Source organism: Pteropus medius, unplaced genomic scaffold, assembly GCF_902729225.1.
Source record: "Pteropus medius unplaced genomic scaffold, Ma_sr-lr_union100, whole genome shotgun sequence".
Classification (NCBI taxonomy): domain Eukaryota; kingdom Metazoa; phylum Chordata; class Mammalia; order Chiroptera; family Pteropodidae; genus Pteropus; species Pteropus medius.
The window spans coordinates 20,428,542-20,455,854 of NW_024340692.1; the positions used below are offsets into that span (position 1 = coordinate 20,428,542).

At 35.2% G+C, this 27,313-nt stretch overlaps 1 protein-coding gene across 1 annotated transcript in view; it reads left to right on the forward strand.

The window, feature by feature from the left end:
- Positions 1-27,313, forward strand: part of RORB (RAR related orphan receptor B) — a 175,857-nt gene that overhangs the window by 110,912 nt on the left and 37,632 nt on the right. The window contains exons 2-3 of the mRNA XM_039842388.1: positions 16,093-16,178; positions 20,446-20,587. Coding sequence (XP_039698322.1) covers positions 16,093-16,178; positions 20,446-20,587 — 228 coding nt within the window. The remainder of the gene's footprint in view (positions 1-16,092; positions 16,179-20,445; positions 20,588-27,313) is intronic.

Consider the following 27,313-nt stretch of genomic DNA (forward strand, 5'->3'; position numbering starts at 1 on the left):
TACTCCTAATCAAAGAAAAAGAAATCTACCAACAGGACAGAGGAAAGACCTAAACCAATGGAATGACAGTCTAAAGTAGCAATTAAATGCCAGATGAAGGGGATGAAAGAAAAGTTAGTTGATGAAGGGAAAACAAGAAATCGAGAGAAGTTTTTTTTCTAATCTCTTTGTTCCTACACTAAGAACCAGTTATGATTAAATAAAGAACAAAAAGAGGCAAGCGCTTTTTTTCTTAAACTCTCGTTTCTACTAAGTGGCAGCAAGCAAATAAGCCAATATGCCCCAAAGATGAGCTCTCAAAGTGAAACACAAGTTAAAAAGAAATGGTTGGAGTAGGTAGTGAGACTTATCTACAGTTCTCCAGTGCTTCAGTCAGGCAGCAAGTGTACCCTCACCCACTGATGGACTCCATACATTTTATTGATTCTCTATGCTAAACACTGAGACACACACAAAGAGAGAGTTTTATCCCTAAGGAGCTTACAGTCAAGGTGAAAGGTAAGCATATAAATAGGATTAATGAAGAACACCAGGATCAAATGAATGGTGGGGACGTAGGAGCCCAGGGTAATCACTGTGGATGGAGTGGTCAGGGGATGCTTTGCAGAGATGGTGGGAGTTGCTCTGAGTCTTCAAAAATAGGTTGGATGTGGGTAGTTGGAGTGCAGAGGAGCAAAGCCTTTAGGAGGGCCATGGAGGAGAGAGAAGTGGTGTGAAAGGCAGAGAAGTGAGGAATTTGGGGCAGAATCCAAAGGTGAATGGATGCTTTTGGCCCTGGGTCACGGAGTGCGTACCTGAAGACAATGCTGACCCAGGCTGTGAAAAACCAGGCCAAGGAGGAGATTAGGTTTATTTGTGAATCATGGAGGGCTGAAAAGTTTTTGAGAAGGAAAGGGATATGGGAAAACTTTAATTCTAGAGAAATCCCAACCATTTTTTTCTTCTTTACTGACCATACACCCCCTATACAGTCTGGATCCTGCCCCCTCCTTCCATGTATGTGCTCCTGTCTCCATCCCTGCCCTTCGTTTCTAGGGGAATGAGCATACTCTGTGTATCAAGAAGCCACTGAGTCTGTTTTGATGATCTTGGTACCCACTTCCTCTTCGGCCAGAGCATGAGCTGGATCTTTTCAAGGCTTAGGAGGCATGAGGAGATATAACTTTCTAACTCTGAGATTTGGCTTCCAGCACCCTATGAGTGTGCCTATTAATTTCATTTCACACAAGTTAGTATTTAATAACCTTTAAATAGTTCACAGAGAACAATTCTGTCTCCTTATTTAAACTATAACACATGAAACATCTGCTTTCCTAAAAATTTGTTTACTTTTTGACCAAAATAAGTTTTAAAATGACTTTCCCACTTCTTATTACCAACAGGTCTTCTAAAAATATTATTTCTAGTATTATACAGAAAACTGACAATTACGATGGAGAAATTTAAATAGAATTAAATTTATAGGTTTTCAATACACATTGGATTATGAATTCCGTAATATTTATTTCTCATTGCCTAGTACAAAAATACTTGTACAGATAGTATTAATTATTAATAAATTAATTAATCCAGTCTGTTGAGATTCTAATTGTGGAGTAACATAGGAGCATTTGTATTAATTAATTAATACATATTGACTGAATGAACAAATGATAACCACAATCAACAGCTAAAATGCATGTCTTGGAGATAAGCAAGGGCAGGCAGATTGATTTTCAGGTGTATTTACTGAATTTCCAACAGGTACCAGACACTGTGCTACAGATTTTCAAATTTACTCTTCATATAACTCTAATGGGTAGATGTTATGATCTTATTTTAGAGATATGCAAACTGAGGCACAGAAAATGTTAAGTAACTTACCTAAGAATTTAGAATCAGATGTTCTAATTCAAAGTCCAAGTTTCTTTCCTCGAGTTTTTCGCAAATTTACCTATCGTAGCAAATACTTAAGTGCTATTACTATAGATTCTCAGGCCCCTCCTCAGATGATTCTGACTCGGTAGTTGGTGAGGGTCAGAAATCTATACATTAAATATATGTCTTTGGTGATTTTGAGAAACATTCCAGGGGATTTCAGTCCCAGCTGCCCATTAGAAACACTTTAGAAATGTTTAAAAACCTTAGATGCCTTGGCCACTACACTAAACAAATCTTTGGGAGGTAAGAGAGAAATCCCTGGGCATCAATGTTCTAGATTATTTCAATGAGCATCCAAAGCTGAGCATCACTGGGCTCAGCTCTACCATGCTGACAATAATATTTGATGAGTTTACCCAGCCTCCCTTAACCACTTTTCCACCACTTGCCTTTCTTCCTATCGAAAAGCAGTTCTACCACGACATGAGCCAGGAAAAAGCAGAGATGTTTAAGAGACGAGAGAAACAGAAGGAAAGGAGATCAAGAAACCATTTGTGACAAGGGATTAGTGAAAAGAAAATCATAGTTGTTGAAGGTGATGGGAAGGTGAAGGGTAAAGAGAAAGGTTTGAGATTCATCACTGAAACAATTTAATAATGCTAAGCAAAAGTTAAATGAACCTGACACTCAAGTGAGCATTTTGTTCTCCCATAAAGGTCATCCTGTTTTCTATGGAAGTCAGTGCAATTTTTACATATTCATATATTTATTCTTTCTAGTGACAAGGGATGAAGATCAGAAATTTCTGCCTGTGTGTCTTCATCATTCTTATTTTATAAGTGAGAGCACTGAGGCATACTGGGAGAATTAAGTCACCCTTGACCTTAGGGTTGGTGCCAAGCGACCAGCTTAGTATTAAGTCCCCAAACTGGTTCCCAGGCTTTGTTGCCACTCCTGCTGTAAGGTATTGAATATTTTCTTTGACTATAAAATGCTTGTGTGCATAGACAACTTTGATCCAATATTTGGGAAAACAGGAATACGATAATACCTTTATGCAATCCTTCCCTGGACCTCACTAAAGGGTCTAAAATAAATGGAGCAAACTCCAGAGGGAAAGGGAAGTAGATAAGGGTATAAGGGGTCAAATATTCGGTGATAGAAGGAAATTTAACTTTGAGTGGTATATATATGACATATTATTGAACTGTACACTGAAAATCTATTTGGTTTTATTAACCAGTGTCACCCCGATAATTTTAATTTAAAAAAATGAGATTTTAAAAAATGGAGCAAACTAATCCTGAAGGAAATTTATATTATATGTTTATAATCACAGAGATGATTCTGTTATGTGGCATGTGCCTATTCCAATGGGATGCAAACAAAAGAGAATTGAAATGCAGTAATTATATCTATCTTTGTTATTCTGGGGAGAAAAGTGATGTTTTTAAACTGCTGGTTGTGATTTAGCAAATGCTGCATTCTTTGTGAATAAGTAGTATCAAAAAGAAAAACCAGTATTTTCCTTCCTGCCTTTCTTGCCTGAGCAGCCCTTCACCCTTACTTAATGAAATGGAACAGTTGATGCCTTTAACTCCTCTTTCATTTAATCTCATTAATGCAGTCTGTTGGGATTCTAGTTGTAGAGTAACATAGGGGCATTCATCAGACCGCTGGTGAAAAGTGTAATATTTTTCAGTTAGACTTTTAATTGCAACGTCAAAATGTGTGAGAACGAGCTCAAATCTAAAGCTGACGCCACTGGTGAGTTTTACATTTTCTTTTGTCTTCTGATGCTTAGCTATATGAACTATTCTCCATGCAAGACAGTAAGCATTTATAAACTCTCAGCAAAATAAGTTAATGGTTAGATCTGGGAACAATACAATATTTTCTGACTCGAAGATATACGTAATAAATAAGTCACTCAGGCTTTATTTTACACTGGAGAACATATTTATATATAAATATTATCATATTCTAAAATGAATTATCAAATGCAAAAGTTTTGAGATTGAATTCAAATAGTCATCTGCCATATTACACTAACATGAAGTCGCAATTGTCACAATTTTATAGCTTTGATTTTAGTCATTGGGATCACTAGCATTACAATCATTTCAACTTCTCTAATTTTAAAAATTCAATTTATAAATATATTATACCTTTCGAATATGTAAGAAATCTCTTTTTGAAAAATATTCAATTTGGTTGCATGATGATTAACAATGAGATGAATTATGTTTGAGTTTTTTCCTAAATTTTTTACCTCTAGGATGCGTGATTTATTGCCATATTTTGCTAGTACTACCAAGCAGTGAACAGTTGGAAATATTAAAATATAAATTGATATATTTCTTTCAAACAATATAAACTTTACAACTGTTCAAAGTTACTAATCAAACTAAAACTCCTTCATACATTATATAAACTCAGAATTACATCTTCCCACAATGTTTAGAGCTTCCTGGTGCCTGTATTTTTACAAAAAGAATAGATATTGTTTCGATGCAATTATTTGCCGATTTCAAAATGTACATATTTAAAACTTTATTGAAATAAGCCATTACCAGCAGATTGCAGTTCTGACATCAATGGAGTCTTTAAACTACTATTTATCCTTATGACTGACAGATTTACTCAGGATATTGTTGCTATTGTCGTTTAGAAATTAATAACACTGGACGTATTAACGTCTATGTACTTAATCCTCTTTGGGTTTGAATTACAATTAGCAGAGGCTGACAGGTAAACATAAATGTTCTTCTCTCCGCTAATTTGGTGTAAAAAAGCAACAAAGAAACATGAATTTTTCCCTGTTGTAAAATTACGTAAAACACAGTGTATGATTTTAGGAGTTTACGTTTGTGTGCACACACACAACTCATTTTTTAAATGAACTATGAATAAATGTGTCTTTACATTTTTCAAAGAGAAGCAGATATTTTACCTTCCTCTTAAATTTTAGTGGAATTAGAAGGAATATTCTAAATTAAAACTGCAGTTTTTTTTTTTTTTTTTAAGTTACCACAGTAGCATACTTGGTGCTGCACTTAGCAATTTCTGGTTTTCACCAGTCTTTTTCCTCCATTATTTTCCCCCAAAATAACTATCTCTGCTGCTTAAGAAGTCATTCAAACCTCTAAAGAAATGACCAAAACAAAATAAAACAAAACAAAACCACTTTCTCCCACCAATTCAGTCCACCTGGTAGCATCGAAATACCTTTGGTAGAAATTAATGTATAAGGAACATAACTAAAAAATGAGACAACCATAAACACCTCTACGCAAATGTGATTGTAAACTATCAAACAATGATTATGAATTTTCTGCTTGTAGAAAAAAAGTTCAAAAGGAATGAGCTTTTGGAATTTGAAAATTATGATATCTATTTTTACTACTTGGTCATCGTGTTCATACAGTTCCTTCACCAGCTTACGTAAACGCTGAATAAAGCTGTTAGGGATTATGTGCAACATGCTGGATCTGATGAGCTCAAAAATAAGATAGCTCGGGCCCTATAATGTTTAGGATTATGCTGGTAATCTCTTTAGGGAAAGTGTGCAGTATCAGCAGAACAGGCACTTCAGTCTTCGAGGGAGCCATGCACCAATAATTCTACATTTGTTGGGTGGCTAAGCCTTTGCCTACATTGCTATAGGGCCTTTGTCATGTTTAGCATAGTGTGAAATTATAAAGGAAGCTTCTAAATTGACATCCTAAATTATTGCTATACACCTAAAATAATTTCTCGTGCTACATGCAGATAAGAATACCTTCCTCTAAATTCTATAGGTCCCCTTTTTTAAAAAAGGCCATTCATGTAAGGGTGAACTAAACCTAAATGTGACTTTTGACAACCTCTGAACTCATTCTTGTCTCTAGAAATAAAGTAAAAATTAAGATTGTCTTGTCAAGCTTATAATTTCTTTTTTATTTCAAGATTTAATGCTGAAGCAAAGGCGTTGAACTGTAAGTTTGCTAGAACATAAATAATATAATAGTGTAATGCTTAATGCGGAAACTTGTGATATATTTGCTACTGTAGCATTGCCTATGTTAAAAACGAAATCAAAGGTCTTGCAGAAAATCCAAAAAATTGAGTTCCTAAAAGCTGAGTTCTTATATAATGATCACTGCTGTGATTATATGTCCAAAGTGTTCTCCCATAAGTGAAAACTCCCTAATGTCATGTTGGAGGGCCTATTCATACAAATTTTTTCCTAAATCAATGGCAAAGGAAGTCTTTGGGGCTACTGGTAGTGATTGTTCTTTTTTCATTTCTCTCTCTCTCGCTCTCTCTGACACACACAAAGCAGGTGCAAATATCTCACCTATGTTCTAAAGTTTGCTTATATAATTATTTACTGCATCAATGGCTAAGGGCATATTAAAAAATAAAAGTGTTTGTAAATATGACAGTGACAAATAATATTACAGTTTAGTTTTTGGCCATTCAAGCAAGTTGTAGGATGTTATGAACCAGTTAAATAAAGTTATTATTACATTGAGAAGAAAAAAAATGTTACTATGGTGCTGATATTCTGATCTCACCTGGACATCGTCCTCATGTGGAAAATAATCCACCCAGATATCTCACAAGAAGATGCAATATCACTTTATTTTACAAGGTTTCTCTTTTCAAAAACAAAGTCATCAAAATTAGATTCTGATCACTGTATTTTAGAATATACCCTTGTCCTTTTCTCTGTAGTCTTGCCTTGTATCTCTTTTAACGCAGTTTAAGAGATTCGTCTTTCTTTGTCATCGAACAGAAAGAGACATGCTTTTCTTATTTTCAAACTCTCAGAGTAAGTGCTAAGAACTTCAGGGGTGGTCTCTACCACTTCTATCCATGAAGAAAATGGAAAGTAGTATTGTGTGCTTTCCACCTCAAACTTCAGTTACTTAGGGTTTTCTTGGTGTGTTTGTGTTTTTTTAATTAATTTAATTGTGTTCCAACTTTTAATTTAATTGTGTTCCAACTTTTGAATTATCTACCTTCAAATGTATAATTTAATGGCTTTATTTTTATATTTATCAAGCATGCCCCGTTCATTGGTCTTTTCAAGTAATCTTGAAAAGAATGTAGTGTAAGAACCACATTTTAAAGCACTGTGGTACAGTAATATTAGGTCGAACCATATGAAATTGCCAATATTGACTGTTCCCAAAAAAAAGGTGGCAATTTCATATGGTTCAACCTGACGTGACTACAGATAAAAAGCATGGTTGTTCAGTAATTCTGAAAGCAGTCTCTTGCTATTTACTTTTCATTTAACTCCATTAACTAGATCCCCAAAATAAGTTTAAATGCCTAATCTGGAGTTTTACTCTCATAACTGGACTTGCCTCTTTCAATCTTTACTCACCAATTTCAAGTTTGCCCTCTCTCTACAAATTTACTGCTTGAAGCCCCAGCTCGCTTTCCAAGACCCGGCTCAAAAGCTACCTCATTCACTAAATCTTCTCAGCTTCCCACAGTGGAAATCAATGTCTCCCTCTTCCAAATCAGTTAGCATTCATCTCAGTCTGCCCTGTGTTCAGGTTAGACTGTGTGGGACTATACGAGCATTGTATTCATTGTGAGGATAGAAACTTGGTTTTGCAAATATCTGTGCCAAAAATAAACATGTTTGCTCAATTGGTTGTTCTTAAAGTACTCCATACTTGTCTTTGTTGGGCTGTCTCAGGTGATCCACACTATCTCCAAGAAGCACTTTTGTGTAATTCAATTATTTTTAATAATTAATGGAATTTTTAGTATAGTTATAGTTAGATCTAAAAAATAATTGAACAGAGTTCCATATATCCATCCACCCCCACACATACAATTTCCTCTATTGTTAATATCTCGCATTAGTTTGATATGTTTATTACAATTAATGAATCAGTACTGATACATTATTATTAACTATAGTTCCTAGTTTACATTAAGGTTCACTCTGTATTGTTTACATTAGTTTACATTAAGGTCACTCTTTGTATTGTACTGTTCCAATGTTATGACAAATGCATGGACAAGTGTCCATCATTACCGTATTGTACAGAATAATTTCACTACCTTAACAATTCCTTATGTTTTACCTATTTATCCTTCTCCCCTGAACCTATGGCAACCACTGATTTTTTGACTATCTCTATAGTTTTGCCTTTTCCAAAGTGCCATATAGTTGGAATCATACAATATGTAGCTTGTTAAAACTGGCTGCTTTCACTTAGCAATATGCATATAAGTTTCCACCATGACTTTTCATGGCTGAATAGTTCATTTCTTTTTATCACTGAATAATATTCCATTGTCTGGATGTTCCACGGTTAGTTTATCCACTCATCTATTGAAGGATATCTTGTTTGTTTCCAGTTTGGGGCGATTATGAATAAAGTTGCCATAAACATTTGTGTGCAGGTTTTTGTGTAGACCTGAATTTTCAACTCGGTTGGTAAAAACCTAGGAACACATTTTTGGGTCTTATGGTAAGGCCACGTAACATTGTAAGAAATTGCCAAACTGCCTTCCAAACTGGCTGTACAATTTTGCATTCCCATCAACAACAAATAAGCATTCCTTTTCTCTACATCTTCACCAGCATTTGGTATTGTTAGTTTTATGGATTTCAGTCATTCTAATAAGTGTGTGGTGGCATTGCATGTTTGTTTTAATTTGTAATTTCCTAATGACATATGATTTTGAGCATCTTTTCATATGTTTGTTTGCCATCCATAAATCTTCTCTGTTCTGACTTTTGCCCATTTCTTTGAATTCAAAGAGCTCTTTGAATATTTTGGTTACAAGTCTATTATTAGATATGTGTTTTACAGTATTTTCTCTCTGTCTATGATTTGTCTCTTCATTCTTTTCATGCAATTTGATTTTTAACATAGAAAAGCTGTATTTTTATCTTCTGAAAGAGGCTATTTTGCTCTTTTTGAATTTTTCTCAAGGGAATGAATTCTGCCTGGTCACTGCGAAGCATCAGTGTGACCTGCCATGTGGAGTTCCTCCATCCCTGCTCTCCTTCAGTGAAGGTGATGCTGCATAAACTTGAGCTGCCTGTTGAAGCTAAATGGAGACTAGAGAAGGAGGCTCAGAGATAAATTAAGGAGCTAAAGAAAGACAAGGTTTTCCACTGAAGCAAAATAATTGTTTTTTTTTTTTTTTAATAACTGGAAAAAATGGCTATCCAGTAGAGTACCTATCTTTTTTTTTTTTTTATAAAGTTCTCTTCATAGAGAGTTGGGGTTTGGGAGCAGACACTCCAAGCGTTAAACTGCAGAAGGTCTTTACTTTCTCTCTTTCAGAACTTCTCAAACTTTGCTGTGTATGTGAATCATAGAGATATTGATTATTGATTCAGATTCTGATTATGTTGGTCTAGGGTAAGACCTGAATGTCCTCATTTCTATCAAGCACGTAGGTCACTGCTGGTCAGGGACCACAACTTGAGTAGCACATTTCAGACAACATAATGGTAGATGATAGGAATGCAATGAGTATCCATCATGTGTTAACTAATAATATCCAACTCTGTGTTAACTAATCTGCCCTCACGAGATGGGATAGATTCCAAAATATTTTGTTTCCAGAATTACCATGAATAGCTGAAATGAGTTCATTTTTGTTTCAAACGTTGTTTGACCTCTTTACCTCCACCAAAAAAAGTAAACTTTGTGCAATTCAATTTTGTAAACAGAAAAAATATTTTTAAAAAATCTTTTCAAGGGAGGCTTTTTCACATTGAGTATCCAGAGAGTGAGCGAGCTAGCAGCCACAACCCCAAGAGCAATTCCACAGAAGAAGGAGGACACACTGCCACGTAGTGTTATAATGTGAAGAAGATGTAGGCACAGCTGACAATCATTAAATCTGCAGAGGAAACTCGGTACACTGGGTGTTAATTACAGTAATGCAAGATGTTTCTGGGAATACACTGGCTTCTTTTCTGCCTTGTCAATTAATGACCAGAAGTTTTTTTGTAACTAATCCTTCAGTTGTCCTACCGCCTTTTGAACAAAAGAGAAATGCCTAAAAGACAATAGCAGAAACTACTTTTCCAAAACCCTGTGAAGTTTTTAACTTCCTCTAGTACCAGAGAAATTAAAAATTCCATCAGTTCTCAGAGTAGCTACAACTGTAATTACCTGGGCATCATAGAACAGTTCTCAAGCTTGGATGCCATCCTGGGGAGTTTGTTAAACAGCAAATTCCGATTCAGTTGGTCTTGGATAAGTCTTAAAAATCTGTCTTTCTAACATGCTCCCAGGTCATGTCAGTGCCACCGGTCTTTGGACCACCCTGTGTGGTCATGGAACACATTAACTGCTTTCAACCTGAATGATGTCAGCTCCTACACACACATTATCTCATTATAATTAAAACTTTGACAGGACAAGATGTATTCAATGGGAATAAATTTATAAATTATGAGTTTAAAACCACTAAGACTTATAAAAGTGATTTGTTTTGTTTCCAAAGGGGATATTTAATTTATTATCAGAATTGCTACTAATGATAATAATAATCACTGTCATTTTTGTTTGTTGGTTACATTCTCTGTTATTTCAAATTTCTTGAGAGAGTAAACAAGCAACTCTTGGGGGTGTATATTCCTATTTAAAAGATAAATCAACTCGCTTCATGATAATCCTACAAATCATGCTTTTGAAAAAAATAATCTTTTGTCATTATATGATAGTAATTTTTTTACTCTAGCTTATGATAATTTATAGTTTAGGAAATTATAATAATATAAAAATAAGTGTTACTTTTAGGTCATTCAGAAGCTATCAACTGAATGGAACAGAGGGCTCATGGAGACTGCCACTCAGAATATTACAGAGAAGAGTTTGAGAAGAATGAGAGACTCTAAATGCTGATAGATATGAGGGCAGTCTAGTAGGAATTAAGAGTGCACTGAATTTCATGCACTATATTTGGTATGTAAGCAGGAAGCTAGGATTAAGATTCTATGTGCCCTGATGAAATATATGTAATCAGTAATCTTTTAGAATCACTATATGGCATGATATATGGGCAAAACTTCAAAGACTTACTTTTTTCCTGAGGGTCTCCTTTTTTCACACTATCCCACCCCAATCTTGGGGTTATTTTCCGATAAATCAATATTTACAGTGGAACCAGATCTTAGGAATATTGCTTCATCCTTGGGTTTGTAGTTATGGGATATCGGAAGATTTTATACCTAGTAGAAGCAGACACTTAGCCTGCCAGTGAGAGAAGGAAAAAGTGCAAACAGTGATTTTAACTCGAATTTGCCACAAATGATAAATAAGATGAAGTTGGGATAGATGAGCTGCAAATTGGGCTGCTTAGACCATCTGCAAAAGAATTTTTAAACAAAATAGTCACCTTTATCATATAATCAGTCTTTATATGTGCAAATTGTGCTTTATTCAGACATTAAGAGTTTTTCCTGCATGCTCACTTTTAGTGTAACTATAAAATTCTGGGAAACAGAAATTGGGAGGCAAACCCAGTGTCCAAGAATGAGAGTTATTGTAGACTGGGTAGATAGTTCTTATTTCTCTTAAGGATAAAAAAAAGGTGGGGGGAACAAAAGATGTCACAAGTATATAGCTAGCCCCAAACCAAGGGCCTAGAAACAGAATTACTGGTCTCTCCTCAATATTTTCAGATTCTACCGTCGTCCCCAGGTTTATTTCTGTTACAGATGGTTTACATGCTTCAGAGAATTCTTACTTAATAACTTGATTCAGCTCATTATCAATGAGGCCTTATCATATCATATCAGAATCACTTGGGGGCCTATTCCAAAATATGTATCCACTTCAATCTCAGGATTCTGATTTCTTCTCTTCACACCATATATGGAAAATCAGTATTGCTTAAAGCCTCTTTTACAAAAGGGAATATGTCAAATTTCTTCATGGTACCAAAAAAAGAGAAATGTTAGGACCACTACCTTAGAAAGTTATAAAAATTCTCTTTTGGATTCCATAGAAAATGTGAAAAAGAAGTATGAGCAGGACCCTAAATGGACTTAAAGAGCTCAGCATATGAAATGGCCACATTGAGTTGTAAGAGATGGAATGGTAGGAATTGAGAGCCACAAGAGTGCACACAGTCAAAATGTTTCCTCCAAACATAAAGTACCAGAATAGCCCATTATTATTCCCCTTCCTGATGGATGTTTTTAAACTTAAAGATATTTTGATGGATCAAAGTGATACATTTTCTAGTTAACTCATTAGCCTGGATTAGTTAATCAAATTTAACACCTGCCTTTACCTGCAAGGGGTTCTGAGGGAGCAGAACAGAATAGATGTACATTTTGATAAATGCAAAGAAATGAATATATGGTGGCTTTGTGAGATATCGTGGTAAGGGATTCTAAGCAAGGAAGAGCCTTCAGGAGGTACTAGGGAGAGAGAACTCCCATCTTCAAAGAAAAGACAAATTTTGACTATAATTGTTGAATAGAACCTGCCTGTCAAATCATGGGGTATTAAATTAACAGTACTTTATAAATTGTTCTAATATAAGGTAAAACATCAAATTATTTTAAATCTTTCATGACTTTCTTTGACATTGTAAGTGTATCATTTCAAAAAAGAACTATATCTGATTGCTTTTATAAACAAAAAATTTAATTCGCAGACAAAATCTTAACCAGAGTCTCCACAAAGGATTACATATAGAACAATATAAGTGAGAGGAAGAGAAAAGAAATGGAAAAACTGAGAAATGAGCATATCACAAGTCATCTCTCAGGGCATTTCAGCTCCTCTATATTAGTCTCTCAAAGAATGTCATTTTTGAGTTAATCCATGAATCAAGCAAAAGTATGAAAGTTGAACTCCTTCCCCAGTTTCCTTATCGCACCAGCATTTTAACAGTTGGTGAAGTTCAAACCACCAAATCCTCCCTACATGTTCAGTTTGAAACCACTATCAACAGCATGTCACGAGATCTATATTTACTGCAAGGTAATTGCATGGGAAGCTACAGCTGGTGTGATGACAAGACATTTAGAAATGGCCAGTGTTGGACCAATCACATGACCTCTTGTCTTAATCAGTGTCTAAAGTACTTTGTCTTGAATGTGTGCTTTATAAAACATATAGTACGGATTATGAAGTTGTAGTTCAGAAGCAGTTTATTTTAAATGAGAATAAAAAATTAGTACTTTAAATTGCTTAAGTTTATCTTTACTTATAACAAGCCTCAGATGATCTATTCTGCTATAATAAGTATAAATGGTCACAGTTTTTCCAAACCAATAATCCCTTCCCACATACAGCAACACACATATGCCCTTTTAAGTGGCTTCTTTCTCTTTAAAAATACCATTCAAATGTTTATGGTTCTTGAGGATTACATGTTGAGCTAGGATTATAAATATGTATAAATATGCAGATGCTCTATCGAATCATTTCTTATCCCATTTGTATTTCTGAAGTTGTGTAAGATAACCTTTGTGGCTTTCAAAAACATCTTCTCACATCCCAGGGGGCAAATTACCTCTATTTTCATTTCCTTTAGAGTTAGATCATTTTATAATTAAGAACTTATTGAAGCAGATTCTCCCCACGTGTAAGTTACTCCCTGGGGAGTAATTTATGCAAAGAGCTCCTCCGACTTAATATCATATAAGCCTAACAACTGTACAATGGATACCTGGAACTTTTAGTCAATTTTTGTAATCGTAAAGAATCCAGTTTGAAAGGTTATCCAAGAAAAAACAAAACAAAACAAAACAAAAAAACATAGTACAAATAACTTATAGTGTCATTCATTTGTTTTTTTTAATGAAAAGATTTTTAGTAAAGGAATAATAATATAGCTTTTTGTGTTTCTTGTCCAAAAGTATTAGAAATAACATTAACAATGATGCTGATGATAATGAAGACTGACATTTTGTGACTCTGCTATTTAAAAGGCACTTCTACATAAAACATATCATTTAATCTTCACAAATCTATGAAGTTTGTCAGCCAAGCTTTATAAACCAAAAGACAAGATCAGAGACTTTATCTTGGCCATGGCCTCAACCATTAACAAATTATGGACTAGAATCCAGGAGAACAGAACAGAATAGAATGACATCAAATCTCTTGTTTTTTTCCATATCACAAAATCTTGGAAACAAATACTAGTTCATGTAATCGGAAAGCTAAAAGAATAGAAACAATTAGAAATAGTCTAATAAGTATTTTAGTTGACTTTGTCCTTTCTCCTGGTGCTTTCATTATTATCTTTTTAGCTGGTGTTATTGGAATAATGTAGGAATTCAAAATTGTATTTGTATTTTATCTTTGCGGGAGGCAAAGAAAGGGCTACTGAATGAAGTATCAGGAAAATTGGTTATTTCTGGTTGCTATCTCTCAGGTAAACTCAAGGTCATCAATAACCACCTTGATCCTCAATTTTCTCATATGAAAAATAAGGACATAACTGAATTTTTGCTTATAAAGATGATTTAAACTTACTATGAAATATTTAATTTCAAAAAATTTTATGTGCTCCTAAGGCTAAGTATTATCTATTTTTAATGTAGATTGTAGAGTGTTATGTCTTATATTTATTTGTTTTGTATATTCAAGGGTGAGAAACGCAGAAAAGCATCCAAGTGGCATATTGATGTACAAAGCATTTGAAGCATATTTGCATAATTATTTTAAATAGGGAGTGGGAAAAGCAGATCTTTCTAGTATGCATAATTTTAACAATACTTAGAATACTATCAGAGATATAGGAATTACTATGCTCTAAATAAAATTTATCTCATGAATTCATCCATAACCTCAATGCTGATGACTTAAAATCATCTTTCCAAGAGGTTCTATATACAAGCGCCTACAAGATATCACACCAAATTGCACACATGCAAAATGGAAATTTTATACCACACTGAAATCCACAAAGTAGTTGCCTTACCAACATCCCCATTTTTGTAAAACCTACTATTTAATCTCACTCTCAAAGCTAGAAAACTAGAAGTCACCTTCTTCATCAACTTCGACTTCTGTGTCATTGCTATCATTTATCTTCTCACCTCTACCTTTGAACTATCCTTCCTCTTCCTCTTCCATTTGTTCTGCTACTGATGTAACACACACTTTTATCTTCTAACACCCAGGTTAGGCATAGCCTTTTAGTTGGTCTTCCATTTATTTCTGGTTAACCTACCAAATTCGCCTTCGTAAGGTACGCAAACTACCTTCATCATTTCTTCCCCCTGTTTGCTTTCTTGATTCCTTATGACCAGTGATATCAGGTTAAAATTCCTCTGCCTACTGCCAGGAGCTCTATAATATGATATCACTTCCTCTACCGAACCATATGGCCCAAATTTCCATTAAAGCCAAGCTGCTTGTCTCAGTGATCACAAGCCACGGTCATCCTGGATCTCTCTCATTCATTCCAGATCTCTTGTGTTCAATTCTGCTTGCTTTCACTTCAGCCTAACTAAATTCTACACAATCTTCAAAAGCAACCAAACTGTCATTTCCTATGAAACCATTTCAGCTCCATACTTTATCATTTTTCTCTTATTTCTCCATGTATTAATTACATTTTATTAGATTATTGGCATCGTATCTTGTGTCAACAACCTTTATTAGTTTAGTGGACATAACAGAGTATGCTCAGTAAATAGCTAATTTATTATTGGCATTTTCACAAGTAAATGTTCAGCCACATAACATATAGTCACCACCATGCCCTCCAGTTTTACTTTATTTACTAATTTTAAATATTGCTGAAATAAAGCAATGTCATAGCTATAGTGACTTAATGTTTGAAGTACAAAATAAGAAAACCAAAGACATGGATTTCAGGGACTTTTTTTAATCTTATTTTTTTTAGGTTTATTGGGGTAACATTGGTTAATACAATTATATAATTTTCAGATGTACATTGTAATTTGACATCTATATATTCTGTGGTTTCAGGGATTTTTGAACCCACTATTTCAAGGTCAAATTTGAAAAGGAGAAAACGATGAAGGCAATTATTTAGAAAACTTCTGGTGTCTGGTATATTTTTTAGTTTGAGAAAAACAAAGCAAACCAAATGGATGCTTTTTCAATTAGAAGTCCATTTAAAGCGTAGTAGATGACCCCACATCCACACCCCAGTGTCTTCGAACACTAAGGTTATGACATGGAGAAGTGGGGAGGGAGATAATAGTGTAAAAGGAAGAAGACAACTCTGTAAGCTCAAAATGTCTGTTTTCCATTTCAGCACAAATTGAAGTGATACCATGCAAAATTTGTGGTGATAAGTCCTCCGGGATCCACTACGGAGTCATCACGTGTGAAGGCTGCAAGGTATGGGACTTTAACACAGAACTGCCCACAGCATCCATGTTTGCCTCAGGCATCCGTGTACCTCACAAAGCATGTGGTGACACCTCTTTAAAGAAGGCCTGCTAACGGATTCTTGTGCCTGCTGCTGACATTTGGGAATTCTTGCTTGGTGGGCGGGTAGGCGGGTCGATTTTTCTTTCTTTGGCCTTTTACCTTTTTGCTATTGTCTGACTGGTCAGTAGATGCCTAAAAATGGATTGTTATGTAAAAGCATGAATTATTCACATTTAAAGAAACATAAATGCTGATTCTTGTCTTTTTAACAGTATTGTTTTCAGTAAACTTTAGGACATTTATTACTATATGAAAGAACTAAAGGTTAAAATAAAGATTATAAGCTGATGGGCCTATAATTATTTATCTACTTGAGAAAAAAGTTGAGGTAACAGTTGCAATCGTATATGGCCATCTTTTATTCTCACATTCCAGAAAAATATTTGAAAAACTAGAAGCATGAAATGTTAGAAGTAGACCAGATAATCTCTAAATTAATTAAAAATCATCTGCTCAACCTCCTCATTTTTCAGTGAGGTCCTAAGATATAAACAAGCTTATGTCATTTGGCCAACCAATGTCACTGATCTAGTTAGTGAGAAAGCATGGCCAAAAGCAATTTTTTCATTCCGGGTCTAGTGTTCCCCTCCAGGATAGATGCAACTAATCTTTCCAAACAAACTAATTCCTATTGGCAAGTTGTTTTTAAAATACAAAGCTGGAATAGGTAGGTAGATAGGTAGAGAGGTAGATGATAGATGATAGATAGATGATGATGATTGATAGATGATAAATATAGATAGAGATAGATAGATAGATATAGATAGATAGATAGATAGATAGATAGATAGATAGATAGATAGATAGATAGATAGATAGATGATAGATAGGTGATAGGTAGATATAGAGATAAAACAAAGTTGGGGGACTAGTAGTTAACAGACTTAATCTGAAATAAGAGAAATTTGAAATTTAACAGAAAGTTTGTTAGATAATCCTTAGAATGAAAGAGAGAGACTAAATGTCAAGGAGGAAGTAAGAACAGTTGTACAACTAATTTTAAAGGGCAACGTGTAACCAGACAAAATGCAGCTGCAGCCGGGCAGGGAAAAGAGATATGCTGGCAAAGTTACTGGCAAAAACAATTATATTTTGTTCAAAAATGCGAGAGAGTAAATCATTAATTTAAGGTCAGCAAACCGAAAGCGATGTAGCACAATCATAGATTCTAAGAACCAGCCTTAATCTTAAGAGACTTTCAAATACAAATGAAACAAAACTGTTTCAAATATAAATGAAACAAATAGTGGTGCTATGTGAAAAATTGGTAATGTCATATAATAGTCTCAAAAAGTATGATTCCTGGAATTGAAGCTGGAGGGAAGAAAAGAAGAAGAAATGAATGAAAATTAAGTTGGGGAAAGATGCAGAGAGAAGAGAATAACGTTAATGTACTAACCCACCAGCATACTGACCTGCTTCACACATGATTAGCTATAATCCATATTTGGACACCATGAGATGTGGCTTGCATTCTATTCCTCTGCAGACCAACAATTAAGAATTGCATGTTATCCACTTTAATGCATTTTTTCAGCTCATCAGAAGAAACAATAAAGCAAAATTACAAATCAGCTATTTTTACCCCTCCCCCAGAATAAGTCATTACTATCAATGGATGGGTAGACAAATGTTTTTCTTCATAAGCACTAATGATTCGGGAATCAGAACCCTCCAAATGAAAGCATTTCCACCACCGTGTTGGTTTATTGTGCAGTTTTTAAAGCTCTGGTCTATTTTACATAGTATCCACACACAAAAAAATGTTTTTAGACCAGTGTCAAAGTAGAGGTTTTGTCTTTCATTGTATAAGCTTATGTCATTTGGCCATTATTGAAAAATGTCTGATTTCAAAATATGAGGATATGTTCATGTTAAGGAGCAAAATATTTAAACAGTAATTTCCAAAAGATTTAACTACTGAACAAATGTATTCCAACAGGTCAATATCTAGGAACAAGTGTTTAGGCTCCCATCATGTTTTCTATTTAAAGGAAGAATCCACAATCAAAAAAATTATTCTATTATTCTGAAGCATACTCTGAGGTTTTAGTCAAAATGACATTGTACACAGCAATACTTTTTTATTTCATTGAAAAACCCACATTTGTAAATATGCTACATTTTTCTCCAAATAGAAAACTCAATAAATTGTTCAGAATAAGACATTAGTGTTAGCACATTTAGTATCAACCTCTGAATTTTCATAATACTGTTTTCCAGTCAATATAAACAACCCATTTTAAATAACATCAATTCAGCTCATGCACTTATTCAAATTCCTATTCATTCAATAAAATTTGAAACTGAATCTCTCTTTCATGCCAAAAACCTCATTTGCAATAATGAGCAACAGATAAGCAAGAAATGCCTCATAATTAATGTCAAATTTGCCTTAATTAGAGCTGTAGCTGTGACTTCAGAAGTCTTTTCTGTCAACTCTTTTGTTAAGTGGCACTAGAGTATCCAAAGATTAAAAGCCACCCAATTCTTTCTTAAAATGTAAATTCCAAATCATCTTTAATCAAGACCGGTAGGCTGAGGTTATGCTTTCTGAAGCTTCGTGGTATATGAAGTACATCATTTCAATCCCTGGAGTCCTGGCTATTATCTCTCTTTTAAGGGGCTCCATAAACTCATTCAAACCGGACAATCTCATTCTGCCACTACTGGTCCATTAAATAAATAATACACATAGATCTATGGGGATGAAACTTGTCCTTGTTGTTGAATGGCTTGGGGCTTATAATCACAAAACCAGGTGACACACTTTCTCTCTAAGTCACCTTGGCCACACATCCATTTCTGAGGTTCTTCACAAAGTTGGCCAAGCTCTCTTTATACTATCACGCCAACCCATATGGGAATCTGAAGCAAAAGAAAATCACTAATCTTGATCTTGTCTTTATTTAAACTTTTGGGAGGTTTTTGCATTAATGTTGATTTTTAACATATTGTGTTAAAATATTACTTGTCCTAATTACCAAGACTTTTGCCAACTTTTAAAATTTGTGGCCAAAGTGATTGCCTTACTAGCTTCAACCCTAGTCCCAGCCTTTCTCTATCTCCCGTTAGTTGAGGAAACATGGAAGCTGTTTGATGGAAACCAGGTGACATATTCCAAACCTCTCAGCAAGATGGATATTAGGCCTACCACCTGGAACTTTTCTAGGCTTGCTCTTCCAAAAGATGATTCTGCAGGTTATCTTTTCCTAAAATTTCTCTTGATAAATCTACTGTAGACCACCACTTTGTTCATAGCACTTTGCACTTTTGCTGTATTGCAATTCAAGAGTAAAGAGTGATTAGGGAAACTGATTAAGTAGATGAATTAATAGGTGAATGATACTTTTATATCTGGAGAAAATGTTTATTTTCCAAAGTGGGGTTTTCTGTAAGATAACTAAAGTGAGTAGTATCAAAAGAATTTTAAAAATAATAAACTTAGCTGTGAGTTTATTCAGAGGGTAGTGTAAGGTTGATGGCAGTTCAGTTTGCACCAGAAGGACCCAAACTTATTTACATAAAAACCTCCTACATCACTATAGCTTGAGGCCCCGCAGAGAGCATTAGTTCAGCTTTTACTTACTGCTTATTTTTTATTGAACAGTTTATAAACCATGTTTTTTATTCAAATATGCGATTGATTACAAGGTACATCAATGGTTTAAAAAACAACCTTCCGGATGCAGTCTGGTCAAATTCAAAAATTTTCAAATGAGGAGAAATGCATCTTAGAAACTAGAAAGATAGCCTGCACTCCTCAGTACTGCTATTGCACCAATACCCCAAGTCTCTCACCTCCATGGCACTTGACATAAGTATGCGTTATTGTCCCAATCAAGTTTTGTCATTTTTAGCTTCTTTCCCAGTGCTCTTTGGAGCAGGAATTCTGTTCTGTTTTTCTTTGCATAGAAGAGCACAGTTTGCAAATGTCTTTAGTAAACATTGATTGAATGAATGAATGAATGAATGACATTATCATCTACCTGTAGATAATACATATTTTCCCCAGTAGAAACATCTGTAAGCTATCTAAGGAGACATATTCAAAGAATTTTAAAAATTAAACTGAGTTATGTTTACTCTAGAAAATGTAGCAAACCCATATGTCAATGATGTCTGTTTCCCTTCTTATAAATCTATCTCCCTCCCATTCTCTTTTTCCCTCTAGGGGTTCTTTAGGAGGAGCCAGCAGAACAATGCCTCTTACTCCTGCCCAAGGCAGAGAAACTGTTTAATTGACAGAACCAACAGAAACCGTTGCCAACACTGCCGACTGCAGAAGTGTCTTGCCCTAGGAATGTCAAGAGATGGTAAGGCATTGCTTTCTTATTTCTTACATAAAGGCTTTCAAATGGATGCTTTGCTGAGGACTATTTAAGACTCTGGAAGAATTCTAGGCAAAGGGAATTGAAATAAGAAGAAAAGTAAGAACATATAAAAATATCATATTGCCTATGAAATAGGAAAAAAAGAAAGACTTCATTGTAACTCGTGGGGCAACCTGTGCTAACTAGATTAGGTGAAAGCCACATAAGCCTAGATTGAAAGGTGACCACCTCTCCAGGTTTACCTGCAAGTGAGGAGTTGGTTTCCTCGGACATGAGATTTTCAAAGCTAAAACTATAAAGTCCTAGGCAACCAGGGTGATTTGGTCACTGGGTAAGTCTAACTGGTACGAAAGTTGCTTAGATGCTAAGGAACAGAATGGGCTTCTATAAAAAGCCCAGAAACTCCACTGCCTGGTCACAGCTATTCAGACAAGGATGTAGACTATTCTGAGTCATGATGAAGACCTCAAATCTATACCAACAGTCTAAGTCTTAGAAGGGTTGTGTAGGTGGTATCCTCGGGATATGATTCAAGCGTGTCCTCTACCTTCATGCCCAACCCAATTGGGTAGCTTGACTCCCCAAATGAATCTCTTAGATTAATGAAAGAAGACAAATAAATTCAAAGAATTTTATCTAGCTTTTCTTCCATTTTTAAGCACACATCTGAACTAATTCTTTACCCACTGACACTGGCCACAGAGCTCCTGGGAATAGCCCTGAGTCTTGGAGCCAATTCCGTCTTGCTGCTACTGTATCCTCGGGTCTGGTTAAAAGCAGGAACTTTAATGTTTGTTTAATGAACTGTGGAATTCTCTTTTACCTAGAGCCTAAGACAGAGACAATGCCCCCTGATACTTATTCCTTTTATGTGAATCAACACGGGTTCTGTGCCTCTGGTCACACTCCCTCTAAGGAAGTTCAAGGTGTTATGGACCTCTCCACCCCACTCCCTAAAAAAGAAAAAAAGAAATACTTCTGATACAGGACAGGGCAAATTTCCCCAAGTGATGGGAAGACCAAGCCCTATACCAAAAGAAGAAGGTCCTTTGGTGGAGAGTGAAGAAAGAATTCAACATAAACACTAAAGTTAGAGTCAAAAGGAAAGTTCATTAGAAAAGGGGTAATGCTCCACAGAGTGTGGTCTCCTCTCAGAGGCAGAGAGTGAGAGGGACAGTGCAAGAGACAATGAGAGACAGCAAAGGCACCAAGAGGGGCAGTGACAATAGAGACAGGACTGTGAGAGAGACAGAGAAAAGGCATTGAGAGGGTCAGTGAGAGATGGAGTAAAGGCACTGAGAAAGACCCTGAATATTCAGAGAATTCAGTTTATATGTCATTCTGTAGTTCCCATTTCCTTTGATATGGACATACAGTGTGGAAGGGGAAGGTAAGATTATGTAGAGTGAAAGGTCTGCTGGCAGTTTCTAGCCTTTAATTCTTAGGTTCCTCATGGTTTTAGCCACAGAGACTGACTCTTGTTCCAGTTTCCCCTTCACGGGTGTAGGGAATGGGCTGTTAGCAATCCCAGCAGAAATCTTCCTTTGTTCCGAAGATGTCCTCCTGGCCTGGCTGCAGGGCTGATCAGCACATTGCAGTCTCTGAATGTGGTTTGATTAACATTTTAATTCTCTTGCCTCCTCCCTACATTACTTCCAGATTTTAAAAAATTTTGGTTAATTGGCATGCAATGTCTCTTGGTATAAAAGGATTTTATGAGTAATTAAATTAAATGTGAGCCTTTTAGTAATTAGGAAAAATTCAGCTCTACATAGGTCTTGACATCTAAGCATATAAACTGCTTACTTCTTAACTTGCATTCTCCAAATAGTTACATTTTGAATTTTTGTTTACTGTTTTTGTAATTCTCAACCCACCTAAACTTGTCTTACACAAAGGTATTCCTATGAGAGAAATTTGACCCCAAATAATAAAAAGAATCTGACCTTGAGTCTTTTAGTTTATAGGTAACTTCTAAAGCTACAGATTTGTAAGTTTCCGAAACTTTCTATTACATAGCTGATTTTTTGTTTGTTTATTTTTTTTTCTAGACTTGCTAACCACATAAATTTACTCCTAGGGTAAATTTATAGCACTGTGTACTTTTACATAAAGTGAAAAAAGCAGAGGATGGGAATTAAGTGGCTTTCAAAATTTATTTAGTAAAATTTTACGGGAATTTGAGTTGATGATTTTGCACATCATTTCTATCATATGGAGGCAGTATATTACTTGACAGTATCTGAAAAGCCCCGTTAATAATTTTACAGACAGAATAAGCCATTGGGTATTTATTTTTGTTACTTCTTCCTAAAATAAAAGAAAGTATCTTGTTTAGAAAGGCAAATCTTTTTGGTCTGTGCTGGTGAGCGGAATGGGCAAAGGATGAGCACATAATTCAAGACAGAGTTAGTTATATCAGCCCACAAAATCTAGGAGATTGTCTGATTCCTGAGGCATAAAAGAAATGTGTTGAGAGAGGGTGTCACTTAATGAATAGAGCCACAATCTATTCTCAAGGGGGAAGAAATTTACTGCAGCACACAAACTTCTATGCAAGTGAAAGCAATAGAATGTCTAAGGATACTGGGTTTTAAAGATAATGATCCATCTTAATATTCAGTTCAGAGACAATCCTGAGGATGCCAGGGACATCTTCCAAAAAGCCTCTTGAGTATGTCTTATGTCAAACTAATGAGGAGGAGAAATGCTCAGGGGTGGAGTGGTGGTTGGGAATGAGGAGAAGGAGCTCCAGCAGGGAAAAAAAAATCATTTTCTCTCAGAAAAAACAATTTCTTCTTTACTATGTTATATAGATGAAGTTTGGTCTGCAACTCAATTATAAAGCATACTTTATACAAAATAAATCATATTAACACCAAGAAAGCCAAATAGGTTTTATTTCCTATTGATAAGTAATGTCTATTATGTGATATTAAAGGATTGGAAAGCCCTGAAATTATGGTTGATTAGTTATGTCTAATAAGGATCCAAGAATGAGAAGTGGTGTTTCTCCCGCCACTCGTTTATTATAATTACCTTCTACTGGTTAAACAAACATTTTCAAATTGTTTTAGCAGTAGTACCAGTAGCCAGGGTAAAATGCCCTCACTCCTGACTTCTACATATATCCCTCCCCCTTCCCTCAGACATAAAGTGGTATACTCATTTTAATATTTGCATTTGCTTTCTGTCAATTATTCCTGGCTCCAAGAATGTTTACTTCACTACACCTGGTTACTGAAACAACACGGCTACTAGTAGATAGTTTGTTATAATGGTTGAAATTATTGAACTTTTATTCTCTCCTGAATTTCCATTTCTATTAGTGCTTTATTAGCTGTGGCACATTATAGGAATAGACAACAAGCTCAGAAATAACAAATGTGTTCAACTTTAGCTTAGGCAAAGAATCAAAAATCAAATCCACTTGGAATACATACACATATGTTTAGGTGTATAATCGGGTAAAGATATTCATGTACATGCAGGTGTGAATTGATAGCATGGATGTGCCTACTGAATCTTCTCCACCAACTTATTTTTCTTTTTAACTGAACTCTTCAAAAATGTTAGTTGCACAAATCTTCAATGTAAACCATTTCCAACTGTACTATTACAAATAAACAAAAAGCCTAGAAAAATGTTTAGCATCAATAGGAAGATATTGGGCTCCAAAGAGAGAATATAATACTCACCTTACAATAAGCAAGTATGTGTGCTCCTTAGTGACATGCCTCTGTGGAAAAATGGAAGCTGCCCTACAAGGAAGGGTTTCACAGATTAGGCTTCTTATCCAAAATAGCATTGCCCAATATGGTATCTAAATGTCACTATTTAAATTTAAATTAATTAAAATTAAATAAAATTTAAAATTTAGTTTTCCAGTCACACTTGCTATATTTCAAGTGCTCAACAGCCACATATGCTTATGGCTATCCTATTGGAAAGCATAAAGAACATACCATCATCACAGGACATTCTGTTGGAGAAAAAATGAGGGGGATGAGAGAGAATGTTTTTTAATTATGAATAGGGTTGGGTAGCTTGAAGTGGATTTTTTTCTACAAAGCTTAGAGCACTATTAAAAAAGGCACATCCTTAAAATTTAAAAGAGTTAAGACCAGTTTCTTGATAAGCAGAGAAATGTAAACATAGAGAACTTTATAACCAAAAATTGTAAGATTAAATAATTTCCAAAATGACTATTGAAAGTCATAGGTGAGAGTTCTACAATTGGGTTCTCTTGAAACCAAAAACATGTATTTAGTTGTCATATGGTAGTAAGTAGAAGTCTTTGGAGAAACAATGACTTTGTTTTATAGTTATTCCAAATACTTCCATTTCATTTAGAATCCCACAATCCAAATAAATATGAAAAGATTTTCAATATTTTGTGTAAAATTGTTCTTTGCTAGTGTGAGATCAAAATGAGGGTTAAGAGCTTATCATGAGCAAATCCATCATCACTGAATATTTATAAAGCACTTGCAATGTATACAGAATTGTGCTAGTTTCTCTGAGAGCTGGCAGTTTAACAAGAAGCTGTCTCTATACTCAAGTGAATCTCATTAACAGAATAATTCAAGTTCGAGAGGGGCAAACATTTAAAATATGTGCCATTCTGATTAATGGTAGTGGTAAGAGGAATGCTAATATTTGAAAATATAATAGTAATACAGCCTTTGTTGAAATAGACCTAAGAATATAACAAATGTATGTATGTATTTACTAACAATGACAAGGGATTACTTATACATCAGGAAAGTTCACTGGGTTTATTTTTGCCATGTACTATAATTTTCCCCTAAATATGTCACCACTTTCATTATAGTAAGGGGCATAAAATTGAAACACTGGCTTATTGGTGTTTCTGAAATGAATGGAAAAGTCATTCTAAAATAGTATTATAGTAATTGTCAGTGAAGTGCTTAATTTAGGAAAAAGCCTGAATTCCAAAATATAGAAGGGCTTTCAGTTGTTTCTTTGAAAATATTTCAGTCTGCTCAGTGACCTGATAAGATAATTTCTTGGAAAAGGCATAATTATTCACCATTGAGTTTTCAGATGTCCACCAGGGCAGAGATCTTGACAGCATACTTATTTGACATTGTTAGCTTTGATTATGAGATCTCTGGTTAACAGCAGAAATCTGAACTTTATATTGTTAAATATAGGATCTTGACTGGACTTATTCATTCACACACCTTCAGCTATAGGTCAGTCTATCGTCTACTGATTATAGAAAGCCTTGTCTGGGATGACTGAGGTGGCTCGGCTCTGCTTCACATAGCTTATCCTCCAGCAAGGTAGGTTAGGCATGTCCTTTTCATGGTGAGATACTCATTCACGCAAGCACTTTGGAAGTCTCTGTTTATGTCACATGTCAATATCCCATCGGCCCAGGATAGGTCACGTGACCTTGAGTCAAGAGGTGGAGTAGAATGATTACACAGAATGAAACAGCACTGCAAATTTACATGGGGGAGTGCATGGAAATAGGTAAGAGGAGTCAGGGCCATTAATAAAATCAATCCAGACAATGCATATTTCACCTAAATATAGAGTATATAGAAATCTAAAACAAGGATTAGATTAGACAAGTTTCTTATTCTCAATTTTTTCTCCCTATAAATTTTAGACTAACAAATGCAAAACTATTCTAAACTAAGTCAGAAAGTAGACATACTCCAGCTCAAACAAAAATGTTAATCTATTGCAATAGATACTTTTGCATTCACCTTTTGCATTCACCTCCATAGCTCCGTAACGAAGAGCTATTCTGAGCTTACATGAATGCAACAAACAGAAGTTCAGCAAATAAAGATTCGTGTCATATTACTTTCTTGGGGAAAAAAAGTTCTTTCTGAATCAAAATTTATCAGGATTTATTTTTTCTTATACAAAAATTCCCCCTCACCCCCACCCAGAGAATGATATATAGTAAATTATCTGTAAAGGTGTAATATGAAGGAACAGAGAACATTTTCTCTAAAAGTTACTATAGAATCTGTCCATGGACAAATTAGAAATACTACTGAAATTAGTAAGCAAATTAATTTCTCTCTGAGAAACAGAATCTAATAAAGACAGTGTCTCTACAAAGTTAAATATAATGATCTAAATTATTCAAGACCCTATAAAAACAATTGAGATGGAAAGAGGAGTTTGGTCTGAATTAACCAGATTAATTGTCTTCATTCAGAAAAATTACTGTGTAATCACCACTTTGTTTTCCAATTTAGGCAGCGTCAGAAAGAACACTGGCTTTTAAGAAGGATTAAGGAGAAATAGGAAGAGTTTGGGCTGCTCTGGGTCCTCTCTTCACATTCACAGTCCAGCAGGCAGAAAGGAGGAAAATGACACGTCCCCAAACCAGGAAGTATATGCAGCTCCTCCATTTACTTCGTGTTACCCAAAACAATCACATAGCCACACTTGGCACTGAGAGAGACTGGGAAGTGTGGTCTCCATTCTGAACAGCCGATGCTCAAATAAAATTTGGTAGCTCTGTAACTAATGGAGGGAGAAAATGAATACTAAAGGAACATTGAGAGGATGAAATGGCAGCTCTTTCACATCAGGAATCTATTCTGTGGGCCCTTCGTGCTGGAGAGTTCTTAAGCACCCTACCATTTAGTTATTCTGAGAAGTTTTTCTCATCAGCCCTAGCAACTGAATCCAGGAGCTGAACCTGTTTCTACCTTC